Source organism: Pinus tabuliformis, chromosome 7 (assembly GCF_031772625.1).
Source record: "Pinus tabuliformis cultivar Carrire ecotype Pingquan chromosome 7, CPIR1, whole genome shotgun sequence".
Lineage (NCBI taxonomy): Eukaryota > Viridiplantae > Streptophyta > Pinopsida > Pinales > Pinaceae > Pinus > Pinus tabuliformis.
Genome location: NC_142293.1, coordinates 172,883,203 through 172,903,562, shown reverse-complemented (window position 1 = coordinate 172,903,562; position 20,360 = coordinate 172,883,203). Strand labels below are relative to the sequence as shown.

Genomic DNA, 20,360 nt, shown 5'->3' with positions numbered 1-20,360 from the left:
ATCTGGTGTTCCACTCTCCTTCCTTGAGCCATTGAATTTTGGATTTTTGTCTCCAAAATATTTCCTCTTGTTTGCATAAATTTTCCCATACTAGATGGAATTTATCAGCCTGCTCACTTTTGGCTTTGTCAAATCCATCTTTTATCAAAGCTTGGTTGAGATCTAGAATTTTGATTTCCACTGATTTTTTTTTCCTCAAAGATGTTATTGAAATCCTTCTGATTCCATTCCCTGAGTCTGAATGTAATGTGCTTTAGTGTTTTATGAAGGAGGTACATCTTAGATCCTTGTATTTGCAAGTCTTTAGACCACCATTTTTCAATGTTACTAATGAAATCCGGGTGGGAGAGCCAGATATTTTCGAATATGAAGGGTCTATTCCTGGGAGAATCTATACCCTTGATTTCCAATTGAATCGGCCAGTGATCTGAACCTCCAAAAGGAAGCACTCGAACTGTTATCTCTCTATTTAGAAGCATCAATTCCTCTGATATCATGAACCTGTCTAACTTAGACGCTACCAGTGCCTCACCTCCTCTTTTATTGTTCCATGTAAAGAGGCCATTGCTTGAATCTGACTCAACCAAATTCATATTGTCTGTAAATGATTGGAACACTAAGGATTCTTTGTTGAGCACTCTGGTACCTCCTTTTTTTTCCTAGAGAGATTTGATCATGTTAAAATCTCCTCCCATGATCCAATGCATTCCAGCCTGTCTCTTCTTGAGGTTAATAAGGGCTTCTAACAATTTGAGTTTATCCTCTATTCTTTTAGGACCATCAACATTTGTGACTAGGAATGTTTCCGAAACCCCAACAGGTTGAATGACCACTGATAGATAATTTCTTGATGCCTCTGCATCCAAAATGCTGACCCTTTGGGGATTCCAAAGAGTGAGAATACCCCCCGCTGTGTTCTCAGCTTTAACCTCTAGAAACTCATATTTAATGAGCCATTTTCTGTGTATGAGTCTTATTTTCTGAATGGAACATTTCGTTTCCTGGATGAAAATCATATCCGGCATATCTTGTTTCATTCTATAACTAAGCAATCTTTGTTTTCTTTTACTTCCTAGACCTCTGATATTCCAAGATGTAAATTTCATATTTAAAGACTTGTAAAGGAGTAGCTGGTTAGGTCTTTCATCTTACCCGAATCTATCATTAGTTTTCCACACTCCATCAAAAGTTCCTTCTGCTTCTTCCGACCTCTCTTCTTACCAACATTTCTGGGAGCTAGTCCTGGGGTTGGTTTCATTGTTTTCACTCCTATGTTTTCCAGCTTGTCAGTGGTTATTCCTGTTTCTAGCGCTCTTTCCTGAGTCTTCCATAAAAACAACTATTGTATTCTGTTGCAGTCCTCTTGAGGTAGTGAATCTATCCCTCCCGTGGTTCCTTGCATCAAGAACCCTTCCAGATCTAGGTGTTCCTTTTCTAGAATTTCCTGCAGTTCATGGTCCTCCAGATCTGTTTCACTTTGGGTCATTTCCATATCCATTTCTGGTTCAGTCTCACTAATCGTAGTCTCTTTCCTATTACAAATCTCTTGTGTTATGTTGTAGTTTTTCCCCTTCTCCTTTTCCTTAGGGCTTTCCTCCATTGTTTGATCTTCACTTATCATTTCTTCATTTTCTTCCAGTACTTGAAACCTGTTTAGGTTGATTTTTCCCCTCGTTGCGCTGTTGCTTTGATCCCTTTCTGCCACCTTTTCCCTTACCACTTTCTGAAAGTTTTCAGTATCCTTCGTTGTATTAGGTTTTCCTTTGTTATCTACTTTACTAAGAGGACAGTCTCTAATCAAGTGACCGTGTTCGTGGCATCTACGACATTTGAATGGGATATGCTCATAATCCACTGTTTGGCCCCATTCCTCATCAAAAACTTCCAGGATTATTTCATCCGGAAGAGCGCTTGATAGATCCATTTCTACGCAAATCCTAGCATAGGAAGTATATTTACCCCGTCTTGTGGCTTCCAAAGCTTTAACAAAATGACCTAGTTTATTACCAATAGTAGCAAGCGAAACATTTTGCCAGTTATCGAGAGGTAGGGAATATAGCCTTACCCAAACAGGTACCAAGCTGAATGTCTCCCTTTCTGGAACGAAGTTCATTATCCACAGCCGCATATAGAGGCCCGCTACTGCAAGAAAGTAGGGTCCTCCTTCGAATATTCTGTCTTTATCTTCAATGTTAGTAAATACCACGGTAAAAGAACCCTTTGACCCTGGATGGAGATTAATACTACCTTTGGGTTTCCAGTGGTATTTGATCCATGTCTGTAATGCCTTTTTAGAGGGCCATATTCCCATGAATTTGCAAATTATGGCGTAAGTCCCCATATGTTCCCTGTGCGCCTGCAGAGCAGGATCATTCAACACTACTCTGGGGGTAATCTCCGTTTTGGGTCTGCACGGTCCCTTTTGATATGTCCCTTGTTCCCTGGCTTTTGTCTTCTTCCTCTTTGTCCTTTGAGCTACTGTTTTCCTTGGACCTGGGCCCATCTGACTCCTTTTCATTTTTTTTCCCCCTCTTCACCAGAACCTCTGACATTACCCAGTGGTGACTTGCCTCTGCTGACAATCGCTTCCTTGTAGGAGGGAGTGGAGCTCCCTCCTTTGCTGCGCTCCATGGGGAGCAAACTTAGAGCCCTTTTGTAACCCTAGCTGCACCTCCTCAAGTTCGCCTTCTCCCCGATCCTTGGAGAATCTATCTTCACATGAGAAGTATTTCATAATAATCTTCATCATTAGGGCATATCTGTCAAGGAGTGTGAAAAAGGAAAATAGCCCCTTCTTTCATTTCGGTACCTTGGTTTCATGTAAGGCTCATAATAATGCCTCTCCAAATCACCTTGTTTAAACCATTTTTCCCCAACATCTGGAATCCCGGTGGCAGCTAATATATTGGAAGTAGATAAAGTGAAAGTTATACCTGCAGGAGTGACTTGGTTGTCTTGGAGTTTAGAAATGAAGAGCCCAGTCAAATCAGGATGATGTTGGACTACCTACACTTTCTAATAGAAATCATAACAGCGTATCCATTCGAAGGATGTCACAGTCATAGGGGGTGCTAAGAGTTCCCTGAGATATGTGGGTTCAAACTTGTGTATCTGGCCTCCTTTGTGTGGCCTCCTCTGTTCCATGTCTTCTTCTCTTTTTTTTTCCTCTTCCTCACTATGTGGTATGTATTCCTCCTCTGCCATGGTGTTTAATATCAAATGCTAGGGAGGTGTAAGGTAGGGGGCAGATAGCTTTTAGGGAATAATATATGGGGAAGGGTAAATATGAAGATGATGGGTGAAGGGATATATGTATTGGAGAGGGATACAGGGTAGTAGTATGATAGTTTGGGGATGGGGGAAATTGTTTGCAATATAGGGGTTTGGGAGCCTAGGTAGTTGTATCACCTAGGACTTAGGGTTTTGGGACAAAGGGTTAGAGGGTATATGGGATAAAAATATTTAGGGAAAGGGAAGGAGGGTGGAGGGAAGTGTGCAAAAGGGAATGAGAGTGGAAGGTAGTTTTTGGGGAAGATCTAGGGTTTAGATATAACAATTAAACCAAATTTTCAATGAAACCTTTCAAACACTTAGGAATTGACTTGAGGAGGGGGAAAAGCACATCCCTTAGCTGCTACTTACTTGCATTGAGGTTGAAAGCGTTTTGGAGGAGTTGAGGAGGTGATTGGAGCATTGCTGGACAAATGTGAAGCGCCAATGCAGAGTGCACAACGCCTCAGGCAAACGCGCAACGCCTTAAGGGAATGCACAATTCCTTAAGGAAACTTGCAACGCCAGAAGAGAACGCGCAGTGCTAGAAGGAAAAGCACAACGTCTGCCTTGTTTCTGTTGATTTCGCCCAGAACTATGAAAAGGCTCTCTTGGGGTTTGCTAAATGAGTGCTAGGAGGCAAATGAAGGTGAGTTTGAAGCCAAGAAGTCCTTTATAGGTGAGTGAGTTTGATCTTTTTCTTTTCAAACCCACTTTCTAATGTTTCATTTGACCCCTTTTTTACCTCTTTGCTAATTTTCTTTCTGACTTTTTCTTTGTAGGTGGATGATGCTGAAGCTTTGGAAATCTTCACTTTTGAATTTTGTTTGGATGATATTGGCAATGGAGTTTGAGTAAACAGCTAATAATAGTGACTTATTACATATGATAAACATAAAATTACATAAATAAATAAAAATTATTACAACTCTCTTTTTGAAATAAAATTACAAACTGGAATGAATTTCTTGCTTAAAATCAAATTTGGAACTTTAGCAACCATGGTTACATGCTTATAAACCCTTATTTAACTAAAAAAGGGATATTATTTGCTTCACTCTCATACTTTGCTGGCCTTATGCAGTGAAATGGTGTTTTATTGGACCTTGGAAAATAAAACCTAGTGACCTAATGGGACCTTGAATGACTAGAATTCAGGTGGACTTGACTGACACAAAACATGATGAAATGAGCTTTATAGTCAATGTATGCTCAGCAAGACACGTGAAGGTGGGCCAACAATTTTTTATTTTTGAGAGGGGATAGGGCTTTAACTTGGGCTACCATCAGCGAGTAAATTTTTACATGATGACCTAGGTGGAATGATAAAAATTTCAACATGGGACACTAATATGATATAAAAAATGAGTTTTGATCGCTGATGGCAGTATGTAAATATTGACTCTAACATCGGCCTTATTTGGGGATGGCAGCTCCTTGGAGGTGCCAAGAACACCGTAGACCAAGTGCCTAACCATATGGGCCAATATGGTCAAAAAATCAAACTGGAATGCATGAGTAAATGCTGACAACTCAAATAACTCAAACTGACTCAAAACTAACTCAAAACTGACTTGAAATTGACTTACATGACTAAGGACTGAATACTAAAAATGGCAGAAAATCAGTGAAGCTCCATGGCCTTCACTTCGGGCTCCGAACTCCAATGATATTTGCTTCACACTTGCAGAAAATTTAAAATGTATGTACAATGAAACTAGGAAAACTCAGAAAAGATAATGCTTCAGGAGCCTACCATTGATTGGTCCTCCTAAGCATGGTTCTCCATTCATCTCATCCAACAAGAAAGCATTTTGTCCTCGGAAAGTTGAAATCTGATAAGGGCCTTTCCATAGGTTTTCAAATTTACCATGCTTACCCTTGTCTTCGTTTCTGGCATCCCAACGAAGTACCACATCTCCAATTTTAAAATCATCTTCCTTTATTTTCCGGTCATAGATTCTCTTTATCCTCTCATGAAGCTTAGAGGTGTTCTAAAATACCTCATCCCGTGTCTACTCTAAGTGAACCATTTGATTGATCCAACGCTGAATATCATTCTCTTCACTTCCCGCTTCTTGTAACAATTTCATGACCGAGACTGCTAATGATGAAGGAAAAATAGTATCTACTCCATACACAATTTGAAAAGGAGAAAGCCCAAGAGATTTCTTACTACTCACCCAATCTGCCCATAATGCATTGATCAGCTTTTTATGCCAATTCTTTTTGTTGGCCTCCAACATTCTCTTGATGATATTGATTAAGGATTTATTGGAGGACTCTGCCAGACTATTTCCTTGTGGATAATATGTTGTAGAATGCCCCAACTTTATGTTGTATTTGTCACAAAACTCAGTCATCTTTTTCGACTTGAATGTTGTCGCGTTGTCTATGATAATCTTGTTAGGACAACCAAAATGGGACAAAATATTAGTTTCTAAAAAATGAATGATAACTACATCTGTTGCTTGCTTGGTTGGGATCGCTTCAATCAACTTAGTAAAGTAGTCTATAGCTGTCAATATCCACTTGTGTTGTGTAGATGACGATGGATTGATTTCACCTATGAAATCTAGGCCCCACTGCTGAAAAGGTGCATTAATTGATATTGACTATAGAGGCAAAGGAAGAAGCTTTCTTTTACCTTGGAAAACTGGACATTCATGACAACTCATCACTGCCTTGTAGATATCTGCAAAACGTGTAGGCCAATAGTAACCCGCTCTCAGTACTTTGTTGGCTATGGTCTTACAATACAAATGGCCCCCACAATCTCCTTTGTGGAAGTCATTTATTACTTGTTTGGACTCATCTTCGGTCAAACAGTTCAACAACACACCTCCAGGATTTTTCCAATAAAGTGCACTTTCCATGATACAATATTTGGAAGCCTTCAACTTCAATGACCTGTTCTTAGCCTTATACATGCCTGGAGGGGGGTTTAGATGCTTAAGCACATAAATAATATCAGAATATCGCAGGGATGATTGAAAAATTTCAGATACCTGAATGAGATCCACTTCTTCTTGATTGTCAGATAATGCGGCCACAAGGTTGATGTCTAGAGCATGAAGGTTTGACTCGGCCATGAGTTTGGCTAAGCCTTGGCCCTTGATCAGCTTTGTAGTCTTGATCTTAAGATCATATTCTAATAGCGCTACTATCAATCTACCTCTTCTACCTTTCGGGTCATTCTGCACAAGGACTTATTTTATGGTTGCATTAGGTACATAAGCAAGAGTATGCGAATGTAAGATGTAAACTTTGAAATCTTTGATCACCTTTACCAAAGCCAAGGCCTATTTTTCAATGATGTTGTAATTAAGGGTTTCATCCTTGATGTTGCGACTGAAAAATGTTATTGGCAGCTCGGTTTTATCCCTTTTTTGCATTAGTATTGCTGCCATGGTATGCTTAGAAGCAAATGAAAATATAATAAAATCATTGGTGTAATTAGGACTAATCAAAATAGGAGCAGTGGTTAAGGCAAGCTTCACCGCATGAAAGGACTTGCGGGCTTCTTCAAATCACTTCACCTCGTTATCCTTTTTCAACATATTGGTCATTTCTCTGAGGTGTTAAGCTAAATTAGGAATAAACTTGCATAAGAAATTCATCTTACCATTTAATGCTTGGATTTCTTTCTTGTTGCGAGGGAAATCAATTTGTTGAATGGCTTCTACTAGTGAAGGGTCATTTTGGATGCCATATTTCGAAATGATGTGGCGGAGAAGTTTGTTGTCCTCCATAGCAAACAAACTTTTCTTTGGATTGAGAGAGATCTCGAACTTTCTACACTTCTTAAAAATGACTCTTAAATGATGCAAATGTTCGTCATCTGAATGTGAAAATACGGTACATCATCTAAGTATACAACCAAGAAAACATCTTTTTCATCTGAAAAGGCTATGTCCATGGCACACTGAAAAGTGGCCCCTGCATTTTTGAGACCAAATGGCATCTTTGCATATTTGAATGTGCCCCAAGGTGTGGTGAATGTTGTCTTGTCCTGATCATCTTCATGCACTAAAACTTGATTGTAACCTAAGTAGCCATCCAAAAGTGATAGTCGGGAAGTGCCCAAAACTCTCTAAAGGATATGGTCCATTTTGGGAAGTGGATAATTATCTTTTAGAGATACTTTGTTCAATTTTATGAAGTCTACACAGAGCCTAATCTCCCCGGTCTTCTTTCTCGTCGGGACTAGATTCGATATCCAATCAGAAAATCTAATAGGAACAATGATGCCCGCCTTGTAAAGTCTGTTAACTTCTTTCTCTGTGGATGGCAGCAACCTCAGGTTAATCCTCCTTAGATTTTGTCTGAAGGGCTTTTGATTGGGCTTAATTGGGATGGTATGCTGAATTATTTTCTTGTCATACTCCTTTAAATCAGCATAATCCCAAGCAAAAACATCAGAAAATTCAAACAATAGATGAATGTATTTCTCTTTTACCTCGCGAGACAATGTTTTGGATAACTTGATCATTTTTGGCTTGTCTGTTGTTCCAATGTTCACGTCTTCAACGCTTTTCTCAATAGGTACCAATGTAGGCTTCCTTGCTACAACATCTTGATCAAACAAGTCTTCCAAAGGTACAAGACCTTTCTGAATATTGTTATCTTTCAGTTGTAGTATATCAACTTGAGCTGCCTCAATGACTTGATCATCTATATCATAAACTTTATCCATAGAACAATTTTCAAAGTCTCTTTCACTCTGAAGAAAGTTATTCACCTCTTTGTCATCCCAGAATACTTGCTAATATCACAAGTTATCAGGAACAAAGGGTCGATGCTTCACATGAATCTCAAATTTTTTGTTTGAAAAAATGGGAATTGTAAAATTACTTGCAGCTGTTGCTAATGAATCTGTCATAAGATTCTGAGTCCTTGGTACAACTGAAAGTGTATACTCAGGAAACATCCTAAGAATATCTAAAACCACATTTCTATATTGTTTCATTCGTGGATGGTGAGCTTGATTTTCACCTTTAACTTGCTTGATCACCAGTTCTGGATCACCATACGCAAAAATTCTTCGTGCACCTACCCTCTTCAAGATCTTTAAACCTGTGATTAGCACTTCGTACTCCGCCTCATTGTTAGTGCAATCAAGAGATAACTTTTATGAGCATAATATAACATGCTAAGGGAGCTCACCTTGCTGATGACGTGGACTTCGAATCCAAATGCCAATACTTGCTCCATCTTTCCCTAGAGCACCATCAAAGTCCATGGTCCAAAGGCCATATTCCTCTTCCAAGAGCTATTCATATTTTTTCTGTTTTGGGTCAATTTTCTGAACTTTCTCCTCAGAGTGTTATGAATTTTCCACTACCTTCTCTGGTGGCTGTTCTGAGCCTTTCTCTGCCTTGTCCAATGGCTATTCTGATGAACTCGACAACTTTTCTTTTTCCTGATCTGAAAATGTCTTTATACAATTGAAAATCTCGGGTACATCTTTAATTTCCATAAGTTGACTATCTACATCGTTCAGTCCACTATCATTATATAAAATAAATGACTCTAAATCTGTATGTACAACATTTATAGGATGATTATTAGGCTTCTCCTTGCTAGTTATCATGAACTTCATTTTGGTTTCTCGGTACAACTTTCTCAATTTCCCAAAAACTAGGATGGTGGCATAGGATAAGTCTAACTGCAATGTGCCTCTTAGTTTTGCTCCCCAGAATCTCGACAATAACATACCAAACCGTGGTGGTATATCAGCTACCACCACATCCATTAAAACATTCTTTGCAGGGATTTGATCCAGGGATACTACCAAATCTTTGATTAGACCAAGACAACGGACTTTACCGGAATCAAAAGAATACAAGTCATGGTACTCACAAGTTATATCTAGACCCAACCTTTCCATGATGTATTTTAGCATTAAATTATGAGAGGCTCCATAGTCAAGCATGGAGTTGTGAAGAATGAATTGGTGGATTCTTAAACTGAGATAAAATGGAGGAACATCACTATCTCCTGACTGACCATCTATGGATGGACCAAAAATCAATTCAGGCTGGTCATCTTCAATATTAACCATGTTAGACATAGGATCAACTTTGAGCATTTTAATTATATTATACTTTTAATGGCTATTTTTGACTAGTTCAATAAGAGGGATTGATACTTTCAACTTTGAAATTTCAGTTTCTAGATTGAAAGAACTAGATTTATCTACCTCTCTTTGAACATTGTCTCTCTTCTCAGCAATATCTCTTCGTATTTGATCTTTCTTTTGACTGTCATGGTCCTCGTAAGGACTGCTTGTAGATGGTTGTTTTTCTCTGCTTTGATCGGTTGCTGCCAGCTCTTTACCTTTGCTTTGATTACCTTGAGGATTTGATTTCTGCTAGGTATCTTTCTGCTGTGAAGTCCTTTTCTAAATAGGAGTGATTGGGACATCTCTATTCCTAAAAGAACATTTCTTCTGCTGAGAACTGAGTGTGTTCAAATATTCTCTTTGATAATAATTGGTTTGGGTCTCCAATGCATTTTCACTTGCCAGTATGTAGTTCTCATCCTTAGGATCCCCCACCTTCTTGACATACTTCTCATTTTCAGTCAATAAAATGGGATGGTAATCTTCCCTAAAGAAGTGATTTTCCTCAACAATCGGGTCTGTTTCATCATTAAATTCTCCTTGAGCATAATTCTATTGCAAGGGTGTCCAAATTGGCTGATGAGATGTCGATGCTTCAGAAGATTTCTGCTCTTTTTGTTTTATTTTGTACTAAGGTTGTTGTTGCTTTATGAAGTTAGGATTTCTAAATTGGGGCTCTGAGGTCTATCTGAATTTATCATCCGGTCAGCCATTCTCTCCATGGTTCTGATCAATGCATCTAGCTTAAGATTGGTGGAAGAAGAAGGTTCTTCTTTGATGGTTACTCTCTTTTCTGGTTTCTCATGTTTCAACTGAGACTTTTTAATCATCAAGTTTGCTTCCACACTTACCGCATTGTTCTGCATGTCTTCTAGAGTTGTGGGATCTCTTTCCCTCAACTGATAAGCCATCTCTGGATCAAAAGCATCCGGGTAATGCTGAAGTGCCAAATCAGGTGGAGGTTTCATGTTATCCGGAATGGAATTGTAGATCTGATTGAACCTTATAGTGAATTCTTGAACCGTCTCATTAGGATTCCTTTTCAATGTGTTGTATTCTGCCAAGATCTGTAATGGATTCTTCTTTTCCTGCCATTTGGTTAAGAAAAACTCATTCAACCTTTGAGGAGTATCAATGGAGCGAGTTGCCAAACCACAAAACCATTTTTTGACATCTCCAGAAAAACTTTGAGCCATTAGTCTCATTTTAGCATCATTTTCATCGACTTCCTCTAAGTCAATGAAATCAACCATCTTATCAATATGTTGCTGCGATGTGACTCTTGGGCTGCCATCAAACAGAGGAAGTCTCTGGCCATAGGTCTGAGGTAAAGATGCCAACTAACCAGGTAATACTAAGGGTGCAAACCTGGCCATAGCTCCTGGAGAATGGTGAATGGGAACTACAATCTGTTGTGTGGATTGAGATGAAGATAGAGGAGGTGATGTGGATGTTTTCAGAGGTGTAGTAGAGGGTATGGTAGAAGATAATATTTCAAGTTGATACTGAATATAGGCCTTTTCAGTAGTGATTTGTAATTGATTAGTTAGGCTTTGAAGTTTATCAAAATTAGACAAAAACTCGTGCTGAAGTTTTGAAGACTAAGAAGCAGGAGAAGGTTGGTTAAAAAAAGACTTTGAGGCAGGAAGGTATGAGTCAAAATTTATGGGACCAAAAACTTCTTCTGTAAGACAAGACTCATATTTTGAATGGAAAAGGGATAGCTCAAATTTAATGTCGAAAGGTATATCCTCAATACTATGTATTTGACCTGGTAAGGAAGTAGTTCTTTCCAATTTTGTGGTTTCAGTCTCGGGGAAAGGGACTTTAGGCTTTCTTAACAATCTTTCAGGATTATCAACTGGAGAAGGAGGATTTGGGTCAGGGTTTGACCTGGTATATCTTTTCGGAGCCAGTATCTTAACAAGGTCACAAACTATATGAGGTAAAAGACCTAAGACTTTGAGCTGAACAAAGATATTTTCAAAGGAAAGTCTTCAATAGAGAAATCTAAAATTGGTAATGATTGAGAGCTTACCAATGGAATGAAGTCTGATCGAACTTGTGATTTGTAACCTTCTTTTCTTTTTGAACAAGCTCTGATTTTCTTCAACTGAATCAACTGGATCAGGATGCAAAATTTGTCACGTTTTCCTCCTTGAGGCCAGCTCTACAATCTTGACATTGCAATTACTAAATTAGTCTTTATGAAGCTTAGTCCAATCATCCAGAGGACCAAACTCCAATGAAAACTAGTCGTACACCCAGGGAAAATGAACCTTTCGTTCCCTAGCAACAGCGCCAGTATGTTATCACTGCTCCAAATCTCCAAGGTTAAAGAAGAGTCCAATTGAGGTCACCACAGACCAACCTTTTGACTTGTAGCTAGCCCTACCAAGCCAGAGAGGGCTCTCTCCAAAGGGTCATAGCCAAGAGGGCTGGATGGATTAGGGTTTTAGGCTAGATATAGTAGCTCAGGGTTGTTTTGATTTGATTTGGTTGGGGTAGTCACTAGATGAGTGAATTAGGTCAGAGAGTGAACTAGGTCAGGGCAAAAGAGAATCAAAATTGCAGACATCTGATGGGGCAAGGTAGGCAAGTTACTTTAACACTTTGTAGTATAGTGATGAGATGGTTTAGACTAGTGAGGTGCTAAAAAGAGCATGAGATCATGAATTCTTTTTAAACTGAAGAAATGAAACAATCTATGATGATTTTCCCAAAACAGAGCATACAAGATGAATTCTGCTTATCACACCTTGAAAATCAAACATACTTAGAGTGAAATGAATCATGAGAGGTACAAAACATTCATACATATGAAACTGAAGAAGAAACAATATCAAAATACCATGCCACAAGAATACCACCAAAATAGTTGCAACTCATCCAATATATTCCATACCAAAGTCTGAAACACTAATACAATATCCAATGGAGTCCAACCTGTAGAATGACTGATAAATTACATAATATAGGCCTCAAACTAACTCATCCTAGCCTTAGGGGTCGAATCCATGATAGGAGGAGAAGTTGCAACAAAGACTGAACTGATAGTTGAGTGTAGGGTGATCAAAGTGACTCATCCCTAACTTAAGAAAACTGATTCATTACAAGTCATAGAGGCCATTTACCTAATGTATTTACCCTAGGTAACAATAAAAACATAATAATTACATCATCCTTATCAATTACATTAGTAAAACACTAATTTCCCATAGGTAAAAATCAAATTGGAGAGAAACAGTGAAAATTTGGGCTGTCAAACGCACAACGCCAATGTCAAATGTGCAATGCCATGTTCAAGCTAACTTTTACCTACCTTCCTGATGTCCAAATCTAGCCCAGGATACCTCATTGGAAATCTTATCTTGTCTAGTTTCCAAAAGTGTCCTTGGTTTTCAAAATGGGCTTGATTTTCCCCTCCAAAATACCTTTCTCCCAAGACTACTCAAATGCATAGCGCTTGGTCTAGAAATGAGGCAGAAACATGATTTTTAGGTGGCTTTTTGCCTTTTTCACTCACCAGTTTTGCTTTCCTAGGTTGGAAACATGGTTTTCTTGGATTTCTTAGTCCTTCTAAATCTAATAGTGGTGGCCATTCCTCCAAAAAGTGCCTCCAAAAATTGCACAGTGCCTAAAGCGCTACGCGTTTGACCAAACTGCTGATATAAAAATTGCCTTAAAAAGACAGGAAAAGAAAGGTGACAAAAATTGAGTAAAGGGTCTTCAAAATTATTCAAGAAGCTGATGTTTGAGGTGGCTAGGAATGGAGTGCAGCCTCTGTAAGTATATCAAGCTTCTTCTTCTCCTCATGGTGATTTAGGGCTTCAATTCTTGCCCTAGCAACTTTGAGCTTTGCCCTTGCTATTTGGTTTCTTTGGCAATAATATTTTTCCATCCTTCTTTGAATGTTAGTGTCTCTTTTGGACTTGTCTAAGAGGCTTTCAAGATGGGTGTTCACTCTCTCAAGCCAATGCTCCCGGTTCTCATTTACCATTTTGGCAAATTGCTCATTTAGGGTGAGCTCATTAGCTAGTTCAGACTCCTTTTGTTTTTCTAGCTCCAAAGCTCTCTTTAGGCCTCTAGTCCTTGGCCTTTTTTTTGGCACCTGTTCCTCCAGCTAGTTCATCAAGTAAGGCCTTAGCCTTTTCAGCCTCCCTCTTTGCCTTGATGAGCTGAATCTCCATGAGCTCATGTTTGGTCTCAAACTGCTTTTTTTCCTGCTCATAGTATGAAATGATGTATTTTTTCCTTTGCAAATTGACCTGGAGCTCTCCTATGAGTGCATTATTCTCTTTGATGACAATGGTTGTGCTTTCATTGTCATCATTTTCACTTAGGTCAACTAAGTGAAAATTTTGCTCTCTCTCATGGAGGTCCTCCTCCTACTGTTGGATCTCTACCTCTGTCACTTTTTCCTTGCCCTTTTGTACCTGCTTTGCTGATGAAGAAGGCAAGGCCCCTCCCATAATATGTGGGGAAAACACTTGCCTATGCCCTCTTTGATAGGTATGTGCCAAAGTACCCAAACTAGCCCTTTTAGGCTTGCTGATCTCACCATGTTCAATGTGCTCTTTCTCTCTACCTTCATCTCTACTAGGTGAATGAATAGGCTCTTGAAATGGTGATGATGGAGGTGATGGTGAGGCTAACTCATCAGATGAGGATGAATGATGTATGGGCTGAGATGGAGGAATGGAGGTGGATGGATGAGATGATGAAGGGATGCTTTGAACATTTTGAGTAGATGCATGAGTGAATATGGGATTAGCTATGAAGGTACTCCATGCAATGTTGAGTTCCTTGAGATGGTAAAGGACTATGATTTTAATGAGGGAATGATGAAATAAGCTCTTCATTTGATATTTGAACTCCCTATTTTGGGAAATTTAGGCCATCTTCTCAACACTCCGAAAACTATAGTAGGGTATATTGAGCATTTTTACCCTAGTGAAATGCATTAAGAGTTGGATATGATAAGAATAGACGCTGGAGAATCTACCTTCACATGAGAAATATTTCATAATAGTCTTCATCATTGGGGTATATCTGTCAAGGAGATGCGAAAAAGGAAAATAGCCCCTTCTTTCATTTCGGTACCTTGGTTTCATGTAAGGCTCATAATAATGCCTCTCCAAATCCCCTTGTTTAAACCATTTTTCCCCAACATCTGGAATCCCGGTGGCAACTGATATATTGGCAATAGATAAAGTGAAAGCTATACTTGCAAGAGTGACTTGGTTGTCTTGGAGTTTAGAAATGAAGAGCCTAGTCAACTCAGGATGATGTTGGACTGCCTGCACTTGCTCATAGAAATCATAACAACCTATCCATTTGAAGGATGTCACAGTCATAGGGGATGCTAAGAGTTACTTGAGATCTGTGGGTTCAAACCTGTGTATCTGGCCTCCTTTGTGTGGCCTCCTCTGTTCCCTCTTTTCTTCTCTATCTATTTCCTCTTCCTCACTATGTGGTTTGTATTCCTCCTCTGCCATGGTGTTTAGTATCAAACCCTAGGGAGGTGTAAGGTAGGGGGAATATAGTTTTTAGGGAATAATAAATGGGGAAGGGTAAATATGAAGATGATGGGTGAAGGGATATATGTATTGGAGAGGGATACAGGGTAGTAGTATGATAGTTTGGGGATGGGGGAAATTGTTTGCAATATAGGGGTTTGGGAGCCTAGGTAGTTGTATCACCTAGGACTTAAGGTTTTGGGACAACAGGTTAGAGGGTATTGGGGATAAAAAGATTTAGGGAAAGGGAAGGAGGGTGGAGGGAAGTGTGCAAAAGGGAATGAGAGTGGAAAGTAGTTTTTGGGAAAGATCTAGGGTTTAGATATAACAATTAAACCAAATTTTCAATGAAACCTTTCAAACACTTAGGAATTGACTTGAGGAGGGGGAAAAGCACATCCCTTAGCTGCTACTTACTTGCATTGAAGTTGAAAGCGTTTTGGAGGAGTTGAGGATGTGACTGGAGCGTTGCTGGACATACACGTAGTGCCAATGCATAGTGCACAACACCTCCGAAAACGTGCAACGCCTTAAGGGAACATGCAACGCCTTAAGGAAATGCACAGTGCCAAAAGAGAACGTGCAGTGCCAAAAGGAAACGCACAACGTCTGCCCTGTTTCTGTTGATTTTTCCCAGAATTGTGAAAAGGCTCTCTTGGGGTTTGCTCAATGAGTGCTAGGAGGCAAATGAAGGTGAGTCTTAAGCCAAGAAGTCCTTTATAGGTGAGTGAGTTTGATCTTTTGCTTTTGAAACCCACTTTCTAATGTTTCATTTGACCCCTTTTTGACCTCTTTGCTAATTTGCTTTCTGACTTTTTCTTTGCAGGTGGATGATGTTGAAGCTCAGGCAATCTTCACTTTTGACTTCTGTTTGGATGATGTTGACAATGGAGTTTGAGTAAACATCTAAGAATAATGAATTATTACATATGGTAAACATAAAATTACATAAATAAATAAAAATTATTACAACTCTATGTTTGAAATAAATTTACAAACTGGAATGAATTTCTTGCTTAAAATATAATTTGGAACTTTAGCAACCATGGTTATAGGCTTATAAACCCTTATTTAATTGAAAAAGGGATATTATTTGCTTCACTCTCATACTTTGTTGGTATTATGCAGTGAAATGGTGTTTTATTGGACCTTGGAAAATAAAACCTAATGACCTAATGGGACCTTGAATGACTGGAATTCAGGTGGACTTGACTGACACAAAACATGATGAAATGTATGCTCAGCAAGAGACATGAAAGTGGACCAACAAATTTTGATTTTTGAAAGGGGACGGGGCTTTAACTTGGGCTACAATCAGCGAGTAAATTTTTACATTATGACCTAAGTGGAATGATAAAAATTTCAACATGGGACACTAATATGATATAAAAGAGGAGTTTTGATCACTGATGGCAGTATGCAAATACTGACTCTAATAGTTACCACAACATCAAATTTGGTAGACAAAGATCTGAGGACCTTCTCGACCACTGTTTGATATTTAATTTCCTCACCATAAATTTTTCACTGATTTATGATAGTGATGACCCAATTCATGAAAGAATCAATGTCCTCATCTGTAGACTTTCCAAATCTCTCCCAGTATTTTGCAACTTAACAATATTGACTTTGGCCATACCTTTATAGCTTGTCGCCAAAGTATCCCATGCTTCCTTTGTTGAAGACATGATCATAATCTTCTGGAACACTGCTCAGTGCACTCCTTGCTGGATAAGATGCAACGCTTGTGCATTCTTCTTTTTGTCTCTCTTCCATTGTTCCTTGTCTGTATTAGTGAGAGCTCGTTTTTCTGCTTCATCCTTAAGTTTTGAAAACCCAAACTCAACATAATCCCAAACATCATGAGCCTGCCACGTGGTTTCCATCTTAATGGCCCACAGATCATAATCTTTCCTTATATACGGTGGAAACTGAGCTTGGAAATTTAAAAAAGCCATCTTTCTTCAAAATATAATATCCCCTTTTTAAACTTTGTTATTTTTTTTGTTTATATCTTTTACTAAAAACACTTTATAAAAAATCCCTTTCATAAAAAAAATTATCCCTTTAAAACAAAACCTCTTAAAAAACATCTTTTTAAAGTTTTTAAAGTCCTTTCTAAAATAACTTTATAAAAGGACTTCAAAACAAACACTTTCATAAAACACACGTACGAATTATGGAAAAACTTTGATATTAAACCACCACAACTTAAAATTATAGTTTTAAATTTTTCAAAAAGGAATGGTCCACGTGATTTGATTTCGGTCCACCAGAATTAATGTATATGGTTTTTTTTTAAGGAGTTTGATTTGTATTATTTAAAATGGTTTTTTAACTGTATATTTGGATTCAGCGCCCTGAAAAACCCCTGGGACGTTTTGATTTTGCAGAAATTAGCTATCAAACTTGCGATTTCAATAAATTGCTGTCGGATTTTGACCCAAAAAACCCACCAAAAAAACTTCCAAAAAATCCCTTTAAATACAACTCCCTTAACACTTGACGGCGTTTTTTTATACTGTTTATAACCGTTGACTCCATATGAACAGCCTGGGCTGCGGGCACTCCCGACCGCATAAAAGCTGCGTACATAAGATTTAGGTAAATTGCAAGGTTTTTATAGTAAGTGTAAATTTGTAATGTAATTTTTAAAAAGATTAGCTGGCTTTTTCTTGGTCTTTTCTCATTGGCTTTGTAGCTGATTCTGGCCTCTTTCTTATTTTTAGTTTATTTTGTAATTTTTTCTCAGTTTTGATATCAATTTGTTAGAGAACACAGATTAATTATTACAATGAACTTGGTAAAAAATATTTAAATATTATTACAATGAACTTGGTAAAAAATATTTAAATATTTTTAATTAGTGAATAGCTTAAAATTTAAATATTTTTAATTAGTAAATAGCTTAAAATTTAAATATTTTTAATTAGTGAATAGCTTAAAATATCTTGACAGAATAATTAACTTATTTTAACACATTATGATTCTGCCCAAATCATAATTAAGAACTACTCCAACTTGAAGATCTGTGTTTCATTTTGTTTCTTCCCTGCTGTGGGGAGTCGGTAATACCAAACTGATGCCGATCGCATCCATCTCACACAAACACCCAAACCACCATAAGATGGACTTGTTGTCTCACTTCCAGCAATATAAAACAACTTATAAACACGGTATAAAATCTACGATCGACGATGGTTTCCACACTAGTCAACAATAACGCGATTCTGTTGCACCATGATCGACGATGGTTTCCACACTAGTCAACAAGAACGCGATTACTTCATACATAAATCAATTACTGAATATGAATTGATTCAAAACACATCCAAAATTCAATCACTTCATCCACCAATCAAACACATAACGTCAATGAATTGTTGTTCACGCTGGAATGCCTCATTCTTATAACCAATAATGCCATGTACAGAACACAACAAAAATAATGAATACTACGTTTGACAATGTGATTCAGTCCTCACAGATTCGAGAAAGGTTGGACCTTCAAAATGAGATTTGGGTTCTCCTACAGCACAACTCCACTTTTGAACTACAGAGGACAACTTCTTTCACATGACCTTTCTGCTATCAACATAATTGGCTCTTCTAATTAGGGACATGCGTGACCCTTGTATTCCAAAGAGGTTCTCCTCTTTACAACACAACAAGTGTCACACTGAGCGATGGCGCAAGAAACCTCCATCTTACATTGCCATAGGCAATGTACTATCACGTGAACTATCAAGACATGCCCAACAACTGACAATTATCTTCACTTTGAAACATGAGATCCCACTTGCTCTGGAACTGTTGAAATAGATCCCTTATCATTATGATCAAGTACACCGAACCACTCATACAGAGAAACTATTTCATGCAGTGTTCTTGCACATTTTCCAACGATAATTAGGGTTCCGAAACTCTGGGCTTGAATGTAAACTCTGTTCTCATACCTTTAGCGTAGCCCAAATAGCGGTGGCGAGGACTGGATCGATAATTATATTAAACAATACAATATCTCAGTGTTCACAGCTGACTATAAATGGCCTAGGAGAATAAGGATGAAGTTATGACGCATAGGCAGCTTTATAGATCATACCTTCAACATTTAATCTGCCTTTACTCTCAATGTTTTTGCTATTTTGGATGAAGAATATTTTTCAATTCCGAGCATCATTTGTTGTTGTCTTGGATTCTACAAAGACTTCTAGTTGGTAAGTTGCAGCTCTGCGCGTTCATGCTTTAATTGAATGGCATCCACTTAAATATTTTGCATGGCGGTCTGATTTCTTTCTACTTGAAAATATTTGCAGTGCCTGCCTTCTTACTGCGCGACCCAGGAAAATGGCAACTCTGCCATGGAAAAATTAATGTTTAATAGCGAGTGAACGCTTTTATGAGGGTTGTTTTAGAGATCCAACAGAGAGTAGAATTCGAAAAATTTATGCTCAGGCAATTACTTAAAGTTGAACACTTTTATTCAGGTTATTTTAGAGATTCGTAAACCCACGTATTTATTATCTGTTGATAATGTATTTATTAAATGGATGAATGTATTTAAAGACTCAGCACTTTCATTCTCTGCTTTATTCATTGAGCAACGTCTCAACTTCTTATTTTTCAAGCCATGCCTTATGTTTCAATGGTTGCTAACCCTTTCGTACAATGGTGACATTTTAAAAATTGATTTGCCCGGATTTATGTACTGAATGCATTTTGAACCCGGCTAGAGTTCTTCCAATAATGTTTGAATTCTCTTTAGTTTATTTACTGAGGAGTGATTTTAGAAGCAAAATTTATCGTTAATTCGTAATACATGGTCGCATATCGATTCATTTTAGCTTAAATTTGTTATGATAAAATTAGTAAAGTTTTGCATAAATCAAAGGAAAAATGGCGCCAGACCATTTTAAAGGTGGCAGAGAGAGTTTGCCTGGGCAGCTAGCCCATGCAGAGAATAGCATATTCAGCCTCAATGCAGAGCTCAATCTTGATAGCCATCGGACCCCTCTTTTCTGCCATACTGGCTCATGCAACCCTATAGATACCCCCTCAATCACGGTAGAGTCGGTCTCCAACATGTTTGCAGCTCAGAACATTGGAGCAAACTTTCTCCCAGCATTCGAGGCCAAATAAATATATATATATATTCAAAGATATTGTGTCAAAGGGCAACCTGATGAACTTGGCCCCTTCAACTTCAGATGGTCAATGAAGCTCTAGGTCATGTTAAGCTCCATTAATTTTACACAAAAGCTACCTTGATTTATGGAGTTGCAGCTTTTCTTAACTTATGGAAACCAACTGCAGGAGTTTCCTTAAGTTAAGAAAATCAACTGCAATTACTAAATTTATAATTAGGAGCTACTAAAGCGGTCCATTACTTTGATCTCATCTCTATCTTGATTTGTGGTTTTTCTAACACATAGCATTTAGAAGCTTGA

The 20,360-nt window shown here is 38.2% G+C and overlaps 1 protein-coding gene across 1 annotated transcript in view; it reads left to right on the top strand.

Annotated features, from left to right (window-relative positions):
- The window catches only part of LOC149246390 (cysteine-rich receptor-like protein kinase 6), a 40,343-nt gene extending 20,672 nt beyond the window's left edge, over nt 1–19,671 (top strand). Inside the window, exon 6 of the mRNA XM_089441128.1 lies at nt 19,230–19,671. Within this exon, the coding sequence (XP_089297254.1) occupies nt 19,230–19,304 (75 nt within the window). The 3' untranslated portion in view covers nt 19,305–19,671. The remainder of the gene's footprint in view (nt 1–19,229) is intronic.
- The last annotated feature ends 689 nt before the right edge of the window (nt 19,672–20,360 follow it).